Source organism: Meriones unguiculatus, chromosome 15 (assembly GCF_030254825.1).
Source record: "Meriones unguiculatus strain TT.TT164.6M chromosome 15, Bangor_MerUng_6.1, whole genome shotgun sequence".
In the NCBI taxonomy this organism is placed as follows: domain Eukaryota; kingdom Metazoa; phylum Chordata; class Mammalia; order Rodentia; family Muridae; genus Meriones; species Meriones unguiculatus.
The window spans coordinates 10,317,690-10,333,412 of record NC_083362.1 but is presented as its reverse complement, the minus strand read 5'-3'; the positions used below and the strand labels follow the sequence as shown (position 1 = coordinate 10,333,412).

The 15,723-nt window shown below is 36.9% G+C and overlaps 1 protein-coding gene across 1 annotated transcript in view; it reads right to left on the bottom strand.

Moving 5' to 3' along the window:
- The window catches only part of Smchd1 (structural maintenance of chromosomes flexible hinge domain containing 1), a 112,906-nt gene that overhangs the window by 53,795 nt on the left and 43,388 nt on the right, over positions 1–15,723 (bottom strand). Inside the window, exons 14-21 of the mRNA XM_060368153.1 lie at positions 15,352–15,465; positions 13,837–13,943; positions 12,872–12,954; positions 12,631–12,744; positions 10,292–10,369; positions 9,686–9,805; positions 6,325–6,469; positions 2,891–2,987 (exon numbers count right to left, since the gene is read on the bottom strand). Coding sequence (XP_060224136.1) covers positions 2,891–2,987; positions 6,325–6,469; positions 9,686–9,805; positions 10,292–10,369; positions 12,631–12,744; positions 12,872–12,954; positions 13,837–13,943; positions 15,352–15,465 — 858 coding nt within the window. The remainder of the gene's footprint in view (positions 1–2,890; positions 2,988–6,324; positions 6,470–9,685; positions 9,806–10,291; positions 10,370–12,630; positions 12,745–12,871; positions 12,955–13,836; positions 13,944–15,351; positions 15,466–15,723) is intronic.

The following is a 15,723-nucleotide window of genomic DNA, read 5'->3' as shown; positions in this document are numbered from 1 at the left end:
TTAAAATATTTAAAAATTTAAGAATCCCAGAAGAAAAACCTTTCCTTAAACTCGGACAGTGAACCTCAGGCAGTTATCAGAATGAGGGTGTGGTTTTTTAAATGTAAAAGAGGGGCAGAAAGACAGCTCAGTGGCCAAGGGCATTTGCCACTCTTGCAAAGAGACCCAAGTTCAGTTCCCAGAACCCACATGGTGGCTACAATCACCTGTAACTCTAGTCCAGGAGATCCAATTAGCTCTTCTGGACTCCACAGACACCAGGCACCCACGTGGTACGCATACATACATGTAGGTAAAACAGTCATAGTTATAACTAAAAATATTTGTAAGTGAAACAAGAAAGGAGTAGGAAAAAAGGGACTGAACTCTGAACAGAAATGTTAACGAAAGAGATTTAAGTAAAAGATCCATTTAAAAGTTGAGCAAGAAACTAAACATAACTCTTAAAAGAAAAAATAAAATAAATTTTATTTAAAAAAAATAAAAACATTTCTTAGAAAAGGTGGATCACCCCGAGCAATTAGAGAATTGCAAATCAAAACAAGTAAGATTTCATCTTATTCCAGGCACAATGGCAAAGATCAATGGAACAAGCTACAGCAGCAAATGCTGTAAGGGATGTGGAGAAAAGAGAACCTTCATTCACTGTTGGGGTTGCAAGCTGTCAATCCACCCTGAAAATCAGTATGGAAAACCCTCAAAAAGCTAAAAATAAATCTTCCATATGACCCAGGTATAGCATCTTTGCCATATGCTCAAAGGACTCAACATCATACTCCACAGATACCCAGTCATAGTCATTGCTATTCTATTTACAATAGCTAGGAAACAAAACAGCTCAAATGTCCTTCAAATGATGAATGGTATATATATACTATGGAACATAATTCAGATATAAAGAAAAATGAAAGAATGAACTTTGCAAGTAATGAATATAATGAAAAAAGATTACACTGAGTATAGTAACTCAGACCCAGAAAGACAACTATCCCATTTTCTCTCATCTAAGACTCCTAATTCCAAATCTTTAGATGTCAAAAATTATAAGGTCTCATATTATTACCTATTTACCTAAAATTACATATAACACATGTAAATCTATGTGTATAAATATACATACATAGTTTAATAAATTGTTCATATCCAGGATAACAGGGTCTCCCCCAAGAGCCACAGACTAATAAACCCCTCAATGCCAGGCATGAGACTCCTCCTCTCAAGTTGTTGGTCAGGGGAGTCCAAGAGACTTCCAAAACATATAGGCTATTGCTATTGTCCTTGGCTGCATCACAGAGATTCAAGGTAAATCCTTACTGATGAAGACACAAAGCACTTACTGAAAGTTTCCTCCCTTGAGGACTAGTTTTATGGTATCAGAAGATGTTATGCAAGCTTCTGAGGGAGGAAAACAAACAACAGTCCTACCCAGCTATCATGCCCATCATGGCACAATGTGCCTTAAAGGAGCAACAGCAGCATGCACTGTTGGCAACCAACAGGTTTCTAACTGGACTTAAGGCTTACTCGACAATAGAGAAATCATGCCCGGTATTGGAAACCTAGCCAACTATTCAGAGCTAGTAAGGTCATGGACCTTGGAGAACCTACAATCACTACATTATTTAAGCAGCATAATTCCTACCAACACTCTAAATATACATCCTTACACCCACAGCTAAGTGTAGCCCCTCATCCCTTTCATCAAAGAAGTATCTCTTTGCATCAGAGAAAGACCATTACAGAAAACTACAACCAATCAAAATGCGATCCTGTGGTTCCCAGCCACAACAGATATATCAAGTTCACAATTCCTGCACCCAACGCTCAGGGACCATCAAGAAAAAGGGGGCTTAAAGATTCGAAGAGTCAGAGGAACAGGAAGTCTGGTGTGAGACTGCATCTCCTAGAAATGTCATAGATGCATTCTTCTGGCCTCCTCAGGCACCACAATGTCTGAGGTGGGCATAGATGTACATACAGGCATAATATCACCTCCCAATACAAAATAATAGAATATTTTCAACTAGAAGTATTTTGAATTTTAGAATATCTGCATAAACAAAGCAGATATTTAGAAAATAAAGTCGAAACACAAAATTCATCTAATTTTCACCTTAAATACAATACCTTCAGGTAATTAAAAAAACAAACCAATAGTATTTCAGGTATGTTCACTCTGACTGACATCTATCGAGAGAGGCCAGGTGCTGAATGCTCTATCCATGGCATCAGGTGAACATTCACTCCACTCCAGACCAGGGCTGCTCTACCTGCAACACCTGAAGAAACTCACCCTTCCTTCCTTCCTTCCTTCCTTCCTTCCTTCCTTCCTTCCTTCCTTCCTTCCTTCCTTCCTTCGGGCTGGTGTCGGAAGGGTAAACCCAGTGCCTTCCAAACACTCTAACACAGACCCAAGCCCTAGCAAGCTCTAGTTAACAGAATATTGATAGGAAAATATATCTTTCTTATCAACATATAATCCTAACGAATACTTCCCTTTATTATCAAAACATGTTAAGATAGTCAGATAAAGTCTCACTGATCTGGAATTGAGGTTTCTGCTCTAAGAAAAATGTAAGAAGGAGGAAGAAGTAAATACTATGAGAAAAGTTGAATAAACGCTTCTGAACGAAGATGAAGACGACTAAAAAAAACTGAAATGTTGAAATGACTACAGAAACAAAAGTGCCAAATTTCCACACTACACAGATCTAACTGGTAAGTCAGGTAACACAGCACTGATGAATTTTTAACAACTCAGAATTACTAAATCTTGTTTACAAAATACTAAAAAGAGGAAAACAAACCCAGATCCTTTACCATTAAATTTCCAATTTACCACAACAGGAACCAAGTAATAAATATTGTAACATTTATGTGTAATGCTTACCTTTCCTTGACAAGAGTTAACCGGACCTTTAGCTATGACACCTTGAATTACACATTTTGGGCCTCTGGTTATTTCTTCATAATGTAAAGACAGACCACTGGAAAAAACAGATTATTTTTAAATTCCCTTGCACCATCTACAAATAAATTTGCAAATATGCTGCTATCATGATTAATTCATCTAATAAAAATTTTAATTTAATTAAATAAGATGAAATAAAGAATAAATTCTATTTCAACTTATCCTCCCTACAAAGTAAGTATTCTAATGAACAAAACATTGAGGTTCTACACAAAGAAAGAGATAAAGGGGGAGGAGGGAGAACTAAAAAAACATATTGACAATTTAAAATTTACTTATTTAGTGTGTGTAATATGTGAGCACACTTGTAGTTCACAGTACATGAATACCGTGATGTACGTGAGAAGGTCAGAGGTTATCTCCTTCTACCGCATAGATCCCAGTGACTAAAACCTCAGGTTTGGTGGCCAAGTATCATCATCCACTGAACCATCTGGTCCACACTAATCATTTAAATTTACTCTTTGGGACAGCGAGATGACTCCTCAGTGAAGCGCATGGAATACTCTCTATATAGGGCCAGGCTTCAGCTGCAGCCCCCATGCTGGTCCAGGCCACAACCACCACATCTTGCTCAAAGGGGATCTGAACCCTCTAAGGTCCTCAAGTCTCTGCACTCATGTGCAAATGTATCCACAAACAGATTAAAAAATAAGATGACATCTTAAAAAAAAAAAAAAAGGTTACTTTCCTTGTAAAGTAAGAACACAGAGACAGAAGAAAAATTAATTAGTAAACATCCAGTTATTTCAAATCACCTCTGCAGTTTATGAGTTAAGACATGAAGTATTTCAATAATATGCCAACTGAATGTGCTGTTTAGGACATTTGTCTATTTTCTAAACCTGATTTGTTAGAAGTTCAGAACAACTTAGTTTCACCTTGGTTACTAGAATTCTTTAGCATGGGTGGCTCTTTTTGGACTTCACCCTAGTCTGTTGGTGCAGAAGACTAGTCTAAACCAATGGCACCCTGTGACATATTTAACAAAATCAACATTAACGATGTAAAACGACATACAAAATAGCTCTCAGCGAGATGACATATTACCGCTTTTGCTGGCTCTTAAAATCCCCGTAATATGAAACGAGAATTTTTACTACTAAAGTAACCACCAAAAAAATAAAAATAAATTAAAAAAAAAATAAGGTAGTATGCAAGAAGGTAGAAAGACAACAAAACTCAGGCCAAGTGGGAAACGAATTCATAGTTACAACAAAGCTGAATACTAAAACAGCTGTGAAAAAAAGCTGGACATCAAATGTGTCACAGATACATACAAAAGCTGATAATACCAACAGACTTTTTAGAATTGGGGGCAAAAGAGAGAAAAGACAGACAGGAAAGGGAACTGGGGGGAGAGAAGTAGGTAGATATTTAGATCCTAGATAAATAATAAATAAATATATAATCTTTTTTAAAAAATTGAGGCTAGAGAGATGGCTCAGAGGTTAAGAACACCGGCTACTTTTCCAGAGGTCCTGAGTTTAATTCCCAGCAACCACATGGTGGCTCACAACCATCTATAATGAGATCTGGTGCCCTCTTCTGGTGAGCAGGCATACACGCAGACAGAATACTGCATAAATAATAAATAAATAAATCTCTCTTTAGATCCTAGAACTATACTCTCTAATACTAGCAGATACCTTAAAGGTTACTTTAGAACAGACTAAAAGGAGAGAGCATTGAACTAGAGGCAGAAGAAAAGCTGACAGAGTAAACACACTAAAAAGAATAAAAGGGATAACCCTGAAAGCAAGCATGTGGATACTGAGCTTTTCACCCTCCATTCCCATGCCAGTCCTGTTCCTGGACAGTCAGGAACCATAGACAGTATTAGCCACTGTAAGGAAAATGAGCAAAAATCATTCTCTGAGGAAACTACATGGCCCAAGATGAAAAGGACTGCACTGCTCACCACATAGACCTCTTCTCCCAAGTTTGCATCCAATTCACATTCAGATTCCTTGGTCACACACTGACCCTTGGAGTAGACATGTGCTTACAGCAGAGAGCAAACCATTGGTAGAAGATATAAAATACACAGGCTTCCAACTGTTCCCCAAAGTCTGGTATTAAGACCACTCTTAAGATGATTTTCCTCCACAGAATTGATTACCAAGCTAAGTGTATGTGCCCTTTCTCTGTGTCTGCTTATTGTGCAGGTCACTGGCCTTCTGACATATGTGTTACAGAGTGCTGGGTATGCGCCTATGGAGCTTGTCAAAGCACTCTGCTTCACCTCTGCTCAAAGGTCCACTGAGGGGACTGTGCCCTTCCCACTGCTGTCTACCTCTCTATCTTAGGGTCATTTATTTCTTTGTTCATTATCTCTGGATTTCTCTTGCTCTGTGTACTTCAATGCCTTCCCACAGTAGTCAGCTCTTCCTGGAGTTCCACACCTAATGTTTTGTTTTAAACAAGCACAGAACTATTAAAGTTATGGCTATGTCTAATCCACCATTTTCAATAAAATCATTTGAAAAGCAAAATTTAATGATTTGTATCTACTCAGCTACTAAAAAACAATACAACACTCCAAAACGTAAGATGTATTGGTTTTGCCAATTTCTTTAGCAGGCTGCCTGTGATCCCATGATGGCTTAACATTTATTCAACAGAACTTTTATTTTACATCTATCTTTGTTTTCTGGACTGGGAAATAGGATTTGGGTACAATTCTCTCTCCTGAACATTGAATACAGAGAGAATAAAGGAACTTCACATATGAAGATGGACAAAGAAAGAGAGTAACAATTATAAAAGTAAAGGACTAATCATCTAGTAGACATCTGTAATCCTAATACTCAGGAGGCAGATGTAGGAGGATTGCCCCAAGTTCAAAACCAGCTTGGTCTACATAGTGAGTTATAGACTAGCCAGTACAATATATCAAGACTATTTCAAATAGAAGAAACAATGCCTTCCACGTTCAAATATAAGCTCAATTACCAGGGTCTTGGGGATGGAACTCCGGTCCTTGAGATTGCAAAGCAGGTATTTTATTGGCTGAACTATCCTATAGGCCTCAGCTATCACTCCTAAGCAAACAAAAGCAACTAACAGAAATGCCATTGGATACACACCATACTTGTAAAAAAAAAAAAAAAATAGGAGTAAGAGCCAATGACTTCAACAGTAAATTTAGCAAATACATTTCTCTGAGGTAATTTATGTATGACATTGTAGTCACAGAGGACGACAGAGGCTTTGGGCCGAGTACCCAGAAATCATAACATTCACTAAGAACATTTAAAACATTAATACCAACACTAACCTTATATTTACACACAAAAGAATAAGTAGTCAGCAAATAGAAAAACACAAATACAAATGAATCATTCAATTACCTTGCTTCAAGAACTGGCTGAATATCAGATAATAGTTGGGTAGGGTGACCAAATTCATCCTGTAACTCCAGAGGAATATTGAATGGAACTCCAACACGAAAAGGGGAATCCAGAAGACCAAATGAAAACTTCTCAGGCTTGCCCTCTTTAACAACACCAAAAAGAAAAAGTAATTATCTATCAATTTATATAATTTATAAAGGTTAGCTAATAATTTATTGGAGGTCAGAAACAGACCGATTAAATTGCAACTGTAATGAAGATGGCATTTAAATCTGTGCCAGGACTGGAAGATGGCTCAGCAGTTAAACACCTGCATTGCTCTTACAGAGGACCTAACACGGTTGTCAGGTGGCTCACAATGCCTGTAATGCCAGCTCCAGAGTATCTGGTGCCCTCTTTTGGCCTCTGTGGGAGCTTGTACATATATCCACACACTGATATGTAATTAAAAATAAAACCTTAAAAATAAGTTGTGCAAAGATTTAACTAGTGCCAACAATCAACATGTGTAAATAAGCCTAGAACTTTATCTCATACCATATGTCAAAAAAAACCTCAAGGGATGGATATATCAAAGTGTTTCTTTAATTTTATTCGTATTACTATTACTGAAGCAGTCTTAAACCACAAGTTTAAGGTAATCCTACAATCTAACTTCTAAGGGCTTGATTGTAGATAGTGTACCATCATGCCAAACTGAAAATCGTTTCTAACCTATCAAATTATAAGAGTATAATGAAGGATGCTCATGCTCTTAATAAGGAATTCCCAAGATAAAACAGTTCTCAAAAACTAAGCCAATTTGATGAATGTACAAGGAAATGTGAAAATAATTGTAATATATACAATAAGGAGCTAAAGTCCAAGGAAATAATTATCTATTCACACTGTCTCATTTGTTTACTGTATATATATATAAATGTTCCTGAGTGCACACATTCACACCAAGTTAGAAAGGAATTCAGCATGCTCAAGCATGCTCTATCACTGGGCTTACACTCTAACCACGAGCCATCTATTTCAAAGTGTGCTCTCTAGTCTACTAGTCTCAACCGTCCCTTGGAATCTAAGAGAAATTAAACTTAAGAGTTCACCCTCAAACATGCTGAGTCAGAAACTGCAAATAGCCAAGCACACTAACACAGATATTTAGGAAACTGCCTAGCTAGATTAAGTTCAAGGTTAGCCTAGGCACGTTTATTCAGATCCTATCTAAAAATAAAAATCACTAGGGATATCTCTCTGGCAAGGGCTTGCCTAGGTTACATAAGGCCCTAGATCCAATGCCCCAGTACAGATACACAGACACGAAGTTTTTTTGTGTTTGCTTTTTTTTTTTTTTCCTTTGGAGTGACACTGAGTAGGCTGTGCTTTAATAAATCATTCAAGGAAGTTCAGTTACAAATTCAAATTTGAGAATCACAACTTCAAAGTCATAAAATAAGCACTGTAAATGAACAAGCTTTCAGATGACATACAATGGGCTAGAAGCAGCCTGAATCTTAAAAGTTAGAGAAACTGCTTAACCACTAATTTTGCTATGTAAATATTGAGGTCAGATGGAATTAGCTTGCGGGAAATGAATTCTCAGTCTAGTGTTGTGTTCTATACATAGTTTTTAAGCTTTATATCAACACTAAAGAAACTATTTTACATAAACAAAAAAAACATTTTTTCTTAGCCAAAAAAAAAAACAACCTAAATGGTTCAACAGCAAACTATTTAAAATACAACAAATCTACACCATTAGGTACATTTCTAGAAATAACACCTTGGGGCTGGAGAGATGGCTCAGTGGTTAAGGTGGCCCAGGTAAAATTTCCAGGCACCCCACTGCAGCTCACAACCACATGCCATTCCAGATCCAAGGATTCAGAGCTTTCTTCTGACCTCCATGGGCACCAGGCACAAATACAGTACACAGATACATACAGCCAAAACACCCATACACATTAAGTAATTTTTAAAAATAAACAAATCTCCTATTGGTACTTATGATTTTAAAAAGGCATACCACCCAAACTTCTCCCCTCCCCCAAAATAAACAAAAACAATAAAAAACCTCACAAAAGTGCTACTACAGATTTTATAAGACCTAAATCTAGAAAACAACAAAGAAAAAAAAATACACTAGCAAAAATATGAATGCTGAAGACCAGAAGAGTAAATGTAACTGACTTAGCATTAGCAGAGTAAACTAAGATCATTAAATCCTCCAATACCAACAAAGTCAAGGTCCACTGTATATTCGTGGTATAATGAAACTGGAACACAACTGAAAGATTTTTTTTTAATTGACCCAAGTTTCCCAAATCACTATTCCTCAACACAGAGAACAGTCACACCTTTCTCCTCCCCAGCAAAAGATGGAAGGCCTATTCTCCATGGAAGAAAACAGGCAGGCCTAAGGAATGAGACACACACACACACACACTAGGAAAGGGTGCAGAGTTCACCGAAAACTGAAAACTGAAGGACTACGTATATAACACGTCAGACCTTTCCTCTCTGCTGGTGCCAGCTGCAGCCTTCCCTAGCAGCCGACTAGAAGGTTCCACTCTGGGGAATCTCAATAGCCAAACTGGGAAAACCTAAAAATTCTCATAATATAAAATAAAACATTGTTTTCATGTATTTTATTTTAAAATATGAGCAAATGCTGTCATGTAAGATAAACACAGCAAACAAGCAAGCACACCAAACCAAAAAGTGAAACTGACTGTGAATGAGAAAAAGCACTACAAAGGAAAAAAAAACCTACTATTAATAGTACAAAGCTATTTTCAATCCTTGGAATGGGAAGATCATACTTTAAAACTGGGAATAAGACAGAATGATACAACAGCAAGAAAACTCAACGTAAAGCAGAGCAATGTTAGAGCAATCTCAAGTAATAAACAAGCAAACAAGAGATAAAAAGGAGAAAAAATTAATTAGTAGACTAGTCTAAAAAAACAGTATTTTCATAATATTTAAAAAAATATATAAAATAAAATATTTTTAAAAGATAAAATAGATGTTTCAAAACTAAAAAGGTTATGAACTACATAGCAGCTGATAAAAATGATTCTATAATAGTGCAACTTAGACATTCAGAAGTAGAAAAAAAATTCCTCAAACATCTGAAATCATCTAAAGGTTTAAGATTTAGAATAACTGTAGTCTATGCAAAGTATAAAACTAATTAAATAATTGTTTAAAAAGACATCATCAGAATTAAAAAAGAATATGAATGACAAGTACTTTTATAATCATTTATAAATCAAGATGTTTACTCAATTATGTATCTTTTATTAAATTACACAATTTTCTCCCCTTGATGGCCCCATCAGCAGATGAAATTATACATTTTGCTTACCTTTAACAGAAAATTTAATTGCTTTAGATGGTAGTGATCGTCCTGCATAGGTGTCTGCATTACTTTCATTCAATACCACTTGTAATTTCAATGTGTAATTGCCTAGTTTCTGGATATTTTCTGGATAAATTAAAATAGATTAAAATCATGTCAATATACACTGATATATATAACTTTCTTTTCCAGGGATGTGGGCTCTCAAAGATTGCCCAGTCTGTTCTCACAGCAGTTCACTCAAGCAGTTCTTGTGGCCAAGTTCCCTGAGTAGCTAGAACAGATATGAAGATATGAAGCCAAGGAAGGGTGGGAGCTGTTGGCAGTGGTGATAGGGACCAAACAGGGCCTCTACCATGACGTAAAGCACAGCAGGGGTGAGAGCGATGGCTCAGCAGTTAACATTACTTGTTGCTCTTGCAGAAGAACCAGGTTTGACTCAAAACCATCCATAATTTCAGTGTAAGGGATGTGATGCTGCCCTCCTGGTCTCCACTAGCGCTATGCATGCACAGTGCACACATACATACATGGAGGCAAAACACCCATACCATAAAATAAAAAATCTAATCTAAAAATGAATAAAAATAATTAAAATTCAGAGTAACTTACCCATTTTTTTAAACCAATAAGGCCATTTTCCTCCATGTTGACTGATATGTGAAATGATTTCTTTATTTCCACTTGAAGCTTGATAAAAGAATAGAAGTACTCACTTGAGAAACTGAGTATAAAAAATGAGGTGTCACAACAGCATCAAATGCAGTTATCTTTATGTGATATACACTTCATAAAATTATGTAGCTTCAAACTATACATTATCTCATGCATGAGTAAAAACAATGAGAATTTATTTAGCTCATTACAATGCTTTCTTTTAAAGAGTAACGGAGCAGAAGCAAGATAGACAGTCTTTTAGAGATATGCCCAGAGATGGAGCATAAAGTTTCTTTTGGCTTTTTAAAAAACTTCCACATATGTATGTTAGTTTACAATCCCAGCAGTGACTGAGGGCTTGTCCTTCCCCACATCCTCACCAGCATAAGTTGTATTTATTTCTTGATGACAGCCATTTTGCCATAGATGAGATAAATCTTCAACATAATTTAATTTACATTTCTCTGGTAGCTAAGAATGTTGAACACTTTAAAAAATTAATTGTTCATTTCTTTTCCTTCTTTTGAGAATTCTATATTCTGCTCCTTTGTCTGTCTATCTATTAAAAAAAAAAAAAAAGGCAGGGTTTCCCTATGTAGCCTTAGCTGTCTTGGACTTGCCTCAAACTCAGAGATCTGCCTGCCTTTGCCTCAAGTGCTGAGAGTGTATAAAAGGCATACACCCCTGCACCTGGCTTAGTTGATTTTTTTTTTAATACTGTGCTCTTATTTAGATTTCTTTCAATTCAAGGTTTAATCTATATACTGATTGAAGTGGAAGTTTCTGGTTTCTTTGAAGACTCAGTTTTGTCATGTGATGTTTTGCTTCCAGCTCATGCTAAGATGTGACTTTGGCCAGCTGAAAACACCCTGAGGAAAGGAGATATTCTGAAGCCCAGGGACAGTGAGACAACACTTTTTGGATTGACATCCCTGCTTTGGTCTGTGGTCTTCGACACTTCACTTCACAGAAGGAAACCCTCCAGAGAACTTCTCAGGGCAATCCAACTGAGTCTTGGGGCTTTGCTGACTTGTCCTGATCTGCGGAATCATGCTGACTCATGTTGCTGTTTGTTGTTTGCATTTGGACTGGACTGCTGGTATCCAGACAACAAAGAGTGGTGTCACTCCAAGGAACTACTTCTAAAAAGCTCTACAACCCCCCTTTCCTAATAACCTTTTTTCTTCCCTACCTCTGGTCAGTGTGCTGGAAGGGAGTAAAAGCTAACCTTAAATAAGTAGGTTTGTTGGAAAACCTAAGCCTACAACTGATCCTATAAGATGTCTGTCTGAGAGACTTTCTCTCATTTTGTAGTGACTCTTCATGGGACTATTTCCTTTGCTGTATGTATAAAAGCTTGTTCATGCCACTGGGGCCCATCTGCAAACTGCTGGCCTCAGTTCCTGAGTGCCTAAATCATATTCATAAATTTTAACCTATGCCTGTAACTTGAAGTTTCAGATCTTCTGTCAAGACCTTGGATTTATTTGTAATTGACTTCTGTGCAGAGCAAGGGATAAAGATTTAGCTCCACTGTTTTATAGGCAGATATCCAGTTTTCCCAGCACCATTGTTAAAGTGGTAATCTCATATCTTACTCTGGCCCCTTGAGATACAAACATGAAGGCATGCGCCTGGGCACACTGACACATATACATCACACACACACACACACATGCACACACATGCATGTGCGCACACACACACACACCCCTTATCCTTCTTTGGTTAAATAAGCAGATGTGAAAAGTAGATGGCATGGCTAGAAAGAAAAACACAAGAAAGGATGCACCTCTCACCTGGAAGTCACCTACCTTACCTAACAAAGCACACAACACTGCGCTGTGGAAGCTGGCCCTTCACTGCAGCGGAGCCGGCTGTGCTCTGCAGGGCAGCCACACGCGAGGTGCAGGGGATTCTGAGACTCAAAACCCATACTAGTTCTAGTTTCATGCAACCTCTTCCCTCCAAATACAGCCTTGGTCCTAAAAGTCCTAGGTTTTATCGAATTACTCCCCCTTTCCCAATTGGTGAAAATGTCCTCCAAATGCCTAGAAAAACTCACAGGTATTTGCAGATTAAGTTGCTCTACTCAAGCCATAAAAAACTCCTTATTCCCTGAGTTTTGGGCCTCAGGTAAGTTGACCTACCTGACTTTGGAAGCGTGAACCTTAATTTCTATTTTGTAACTTTAACCAAATTTGCTGTATTAACCAGATTACAGTCATCAAAATTACAGATATTCAATTTTTTTTACATATTCACTAAAGGCCCAAGTTATTCTATGTACGTACTGTGTAGTATAACTTTAAGTTCAACCAGCAGCTTCTTTGATCCTCCATGACTTGGTCCTGGGAGCTTCTGCATTGCTTCCCCCTTTTTGTTTAGTATTTCAATTCTTAACGCACCTATGAGCCCAAAGTGAAAAGAAAGAGTGTCATAATTTTAATATTTTATAGTTTTCTATATATTAGAAGTAGACAATTTTAAAAAATGGACATAACTAATGGGAGGGGATATTAGAAAACAACATACCAATTGGGGTTCCAGCAGGTCTAATTTCATTTGGTAATAATTCATCTCCTTCAGGCCAAGTTATAGATAATCTATCAGGGAGCCTATTATAAAATGAACATATTGATGTTTGGTGAATTCAGTTAATTACAGCATTAATTAAAACATGCAAATTAGTAGAAGTTAAACCTACTTATTTTTGCTGTGCCTAATAAAAAGCCAAGATAAACATCTATCTTGTTATTAACAGCTGTGATTTTTCTCTTTATTTATAGTACAAATTACCTTCTCAAGACAAAATAAAATTTTCTACTCAGAAACAAAAGAAGCATCATTAGCTTGATCCAAAAAAAGACATTTCATCTATTTCATTTTCTTTCCCTTTTTTATTTGTTTGATTTTAAAGTGGTGCTGGTAGGGCCCTCTTAACATTAATACATGCTATCCTGGAACTTACTGCACAGTTCAGGCTAGCCCTCAATGCCCTGCCTCAGTCTCTTGAGGGACAAGGGGACACCAGCTATTATCTTATTGGCTACTTCTTTTTCAATGTACTTTACTTCTTAGAAAGAAGTCAGTTTCCTCTAACTAAACTACACCAAATGATTTTAAAAGCCTGTGTCAAGGTATAAATAAATCTAACACTTTAGATAAGATTTATATCCTTTTCTACAAATTTAGGTTCCTGTTTAACTCCAACATTTAATGTCAAAGAATTTACCTTAGGGCACATGACATATACAAGAATACTGAATAGCACTACAATTCTTGGACTAGAAATTTTTAATGTTTTTGTTGTTGTTGTTGTTGTTCTTTCTTTCTCTTTTGAGATAGTGTATCACTATGTAGGCCTGGTTGGCCTAGAACTTGCTACATAGACCAGGCTGGCCTTGAACTACAGAAATTCACCTCTATCTGCCTCCCACATATGATTCTATGCCCAGCCCCGATATTTGTTTAGACTTGTTTCTTGAAATTCAACTTACTTTGCCATTTCATCTTCTACGTATTTCCTAATTGTTTTCTCAGCTACTGTCCTATCCAGCTTTGCAATGGGCACAGTTTTTATTTCATCATACAGCGCTTGGGGTTCCTGAATAAGAATTTACACCAACATGCAAAGATAACAATTTAAACTTAGTTATCCATTTAATTATTTCAAAGGTATCAATTTTATCCTAATTAAGTATACAAAGTAGAGTAACTATTCTTACATTTAACTGTTCATTTTCAGTTTCACAAACCTAAAAAAACAGGTATGGTATACATTCACTAATAAGCGGATATTAGCTGTATAATATAGACAGCCATCTTACAGACCTAAAGAAACTAAACATTAAAAGGATCCTAGGGAGGATGCTTAAATCTCATTCAGAATGGCAAACAGGATAAACACCAGAAGTGGTGGAAGAGAAGAAACAGGATGGGAGTCTAATATAGAGGGTCCTCTAAAAGGATTAACACAACAGGGGATCAAAGCAGATGCTGAGACTCACAGCCAATCTTTGGGCAGAGTGCAGAGAGTCTTATAGAGGAAGACAGGGGTGGGAATAGAGGGACATGGAGGAAAGAGGAGCCCCGCAAGGAGACTGACAAAACTAAAAGATCTGAGCCCAGGGGGTCCTGCAGAGACTGATGCACTAACAAAGGACCATGCATGGAGAGGACCTGGACCCCTTGCTCAGATGTGGCCAATTGGCAGCTCAGACTACGTGTGGATCTCTGAGGGAGGGGATCAGGGGCTTCCTCTATCATGCGCTTAGTTGACTGCTCTCTGATCACTCACCCCTTGTGATGCAGCCTTGCCAGGCCACGGAGGAAGAGGATCCAAGCAGTCCAGATGAGACTTAAAAAGCTATGGGCAGATGGCAATGATGGAGAACTCCCCTTTCAGTGGACTAGGGGAAGGGAATGAGGGGAAAAAGGAGGAAGCTGGGACTGAGGGAGCTGAGGGAGGGAACTTCAATTGGGATATATAATGAATACACTGTGAAGAAAAGTAAATTTTAAAAAATGACTTGTGTGTGTACAGAATGTATGTGTAGGCCTATGTGTGGGGGCTGGAGGTCAACTCTTGGAAATCAGTTCTCTCCTTCGACTTCTACTGACTAGTTTTACTTTTTTATTTAATCTACATAATCCTAATAAAATTCAAGTAACAAGAAACAGTACAAAGAAAGAAAAATACTCATTTTAATCTTGGAGTTATTTATTCTTGAAATCGATTTCTGTCCAGGGATTATTCATCTATGAACATGGTAGAAATTTGCCTTTTATAAAAGTACAATAATACTAATAGTACTATGTACATATGTAAAATACTGGACATATAAAGTAACAGAGTATTACAAATATTAAATAAACAGAAAATTAAGCTGACAACAATCACTTCATTCAATAAGAAAAAAAGCAACTGAATTTTAAGATATCATTATGTTTCTTCCAATATTTACATACAAGTGGTACCAAGAGATTTTCGTAAGAGTCACTTGCTTTCTTACCACTGCAATTTGAACTTCACCTCCTGTAGCATACACTTCTCCATCATGATCACCATAAAGAAAAAATCTTAAAATGCTTCCATAAAAGAGAGGAAGTGTCTTGATTGTCTTGACCTAATATTTAGAATTAAAAAATGATTTAGTTTAATATTTTCTAAGAAAAAACAGGCTTAATAACTATATATGTAACTCTTATGCATGTGAAAAATACTCTTATTAACAACCACTACAAAGCCAATGAAGCAAACAAATAAAGTATGTAAGGCTTAGTTAGCACTTGCTCTTAGCAAATCTGTGTTAAGATAGGAGCTTCTTCTTACAAATATGTCATACTTAAGAATATAAACTTTGACAAGTTAATATGCCCATCAA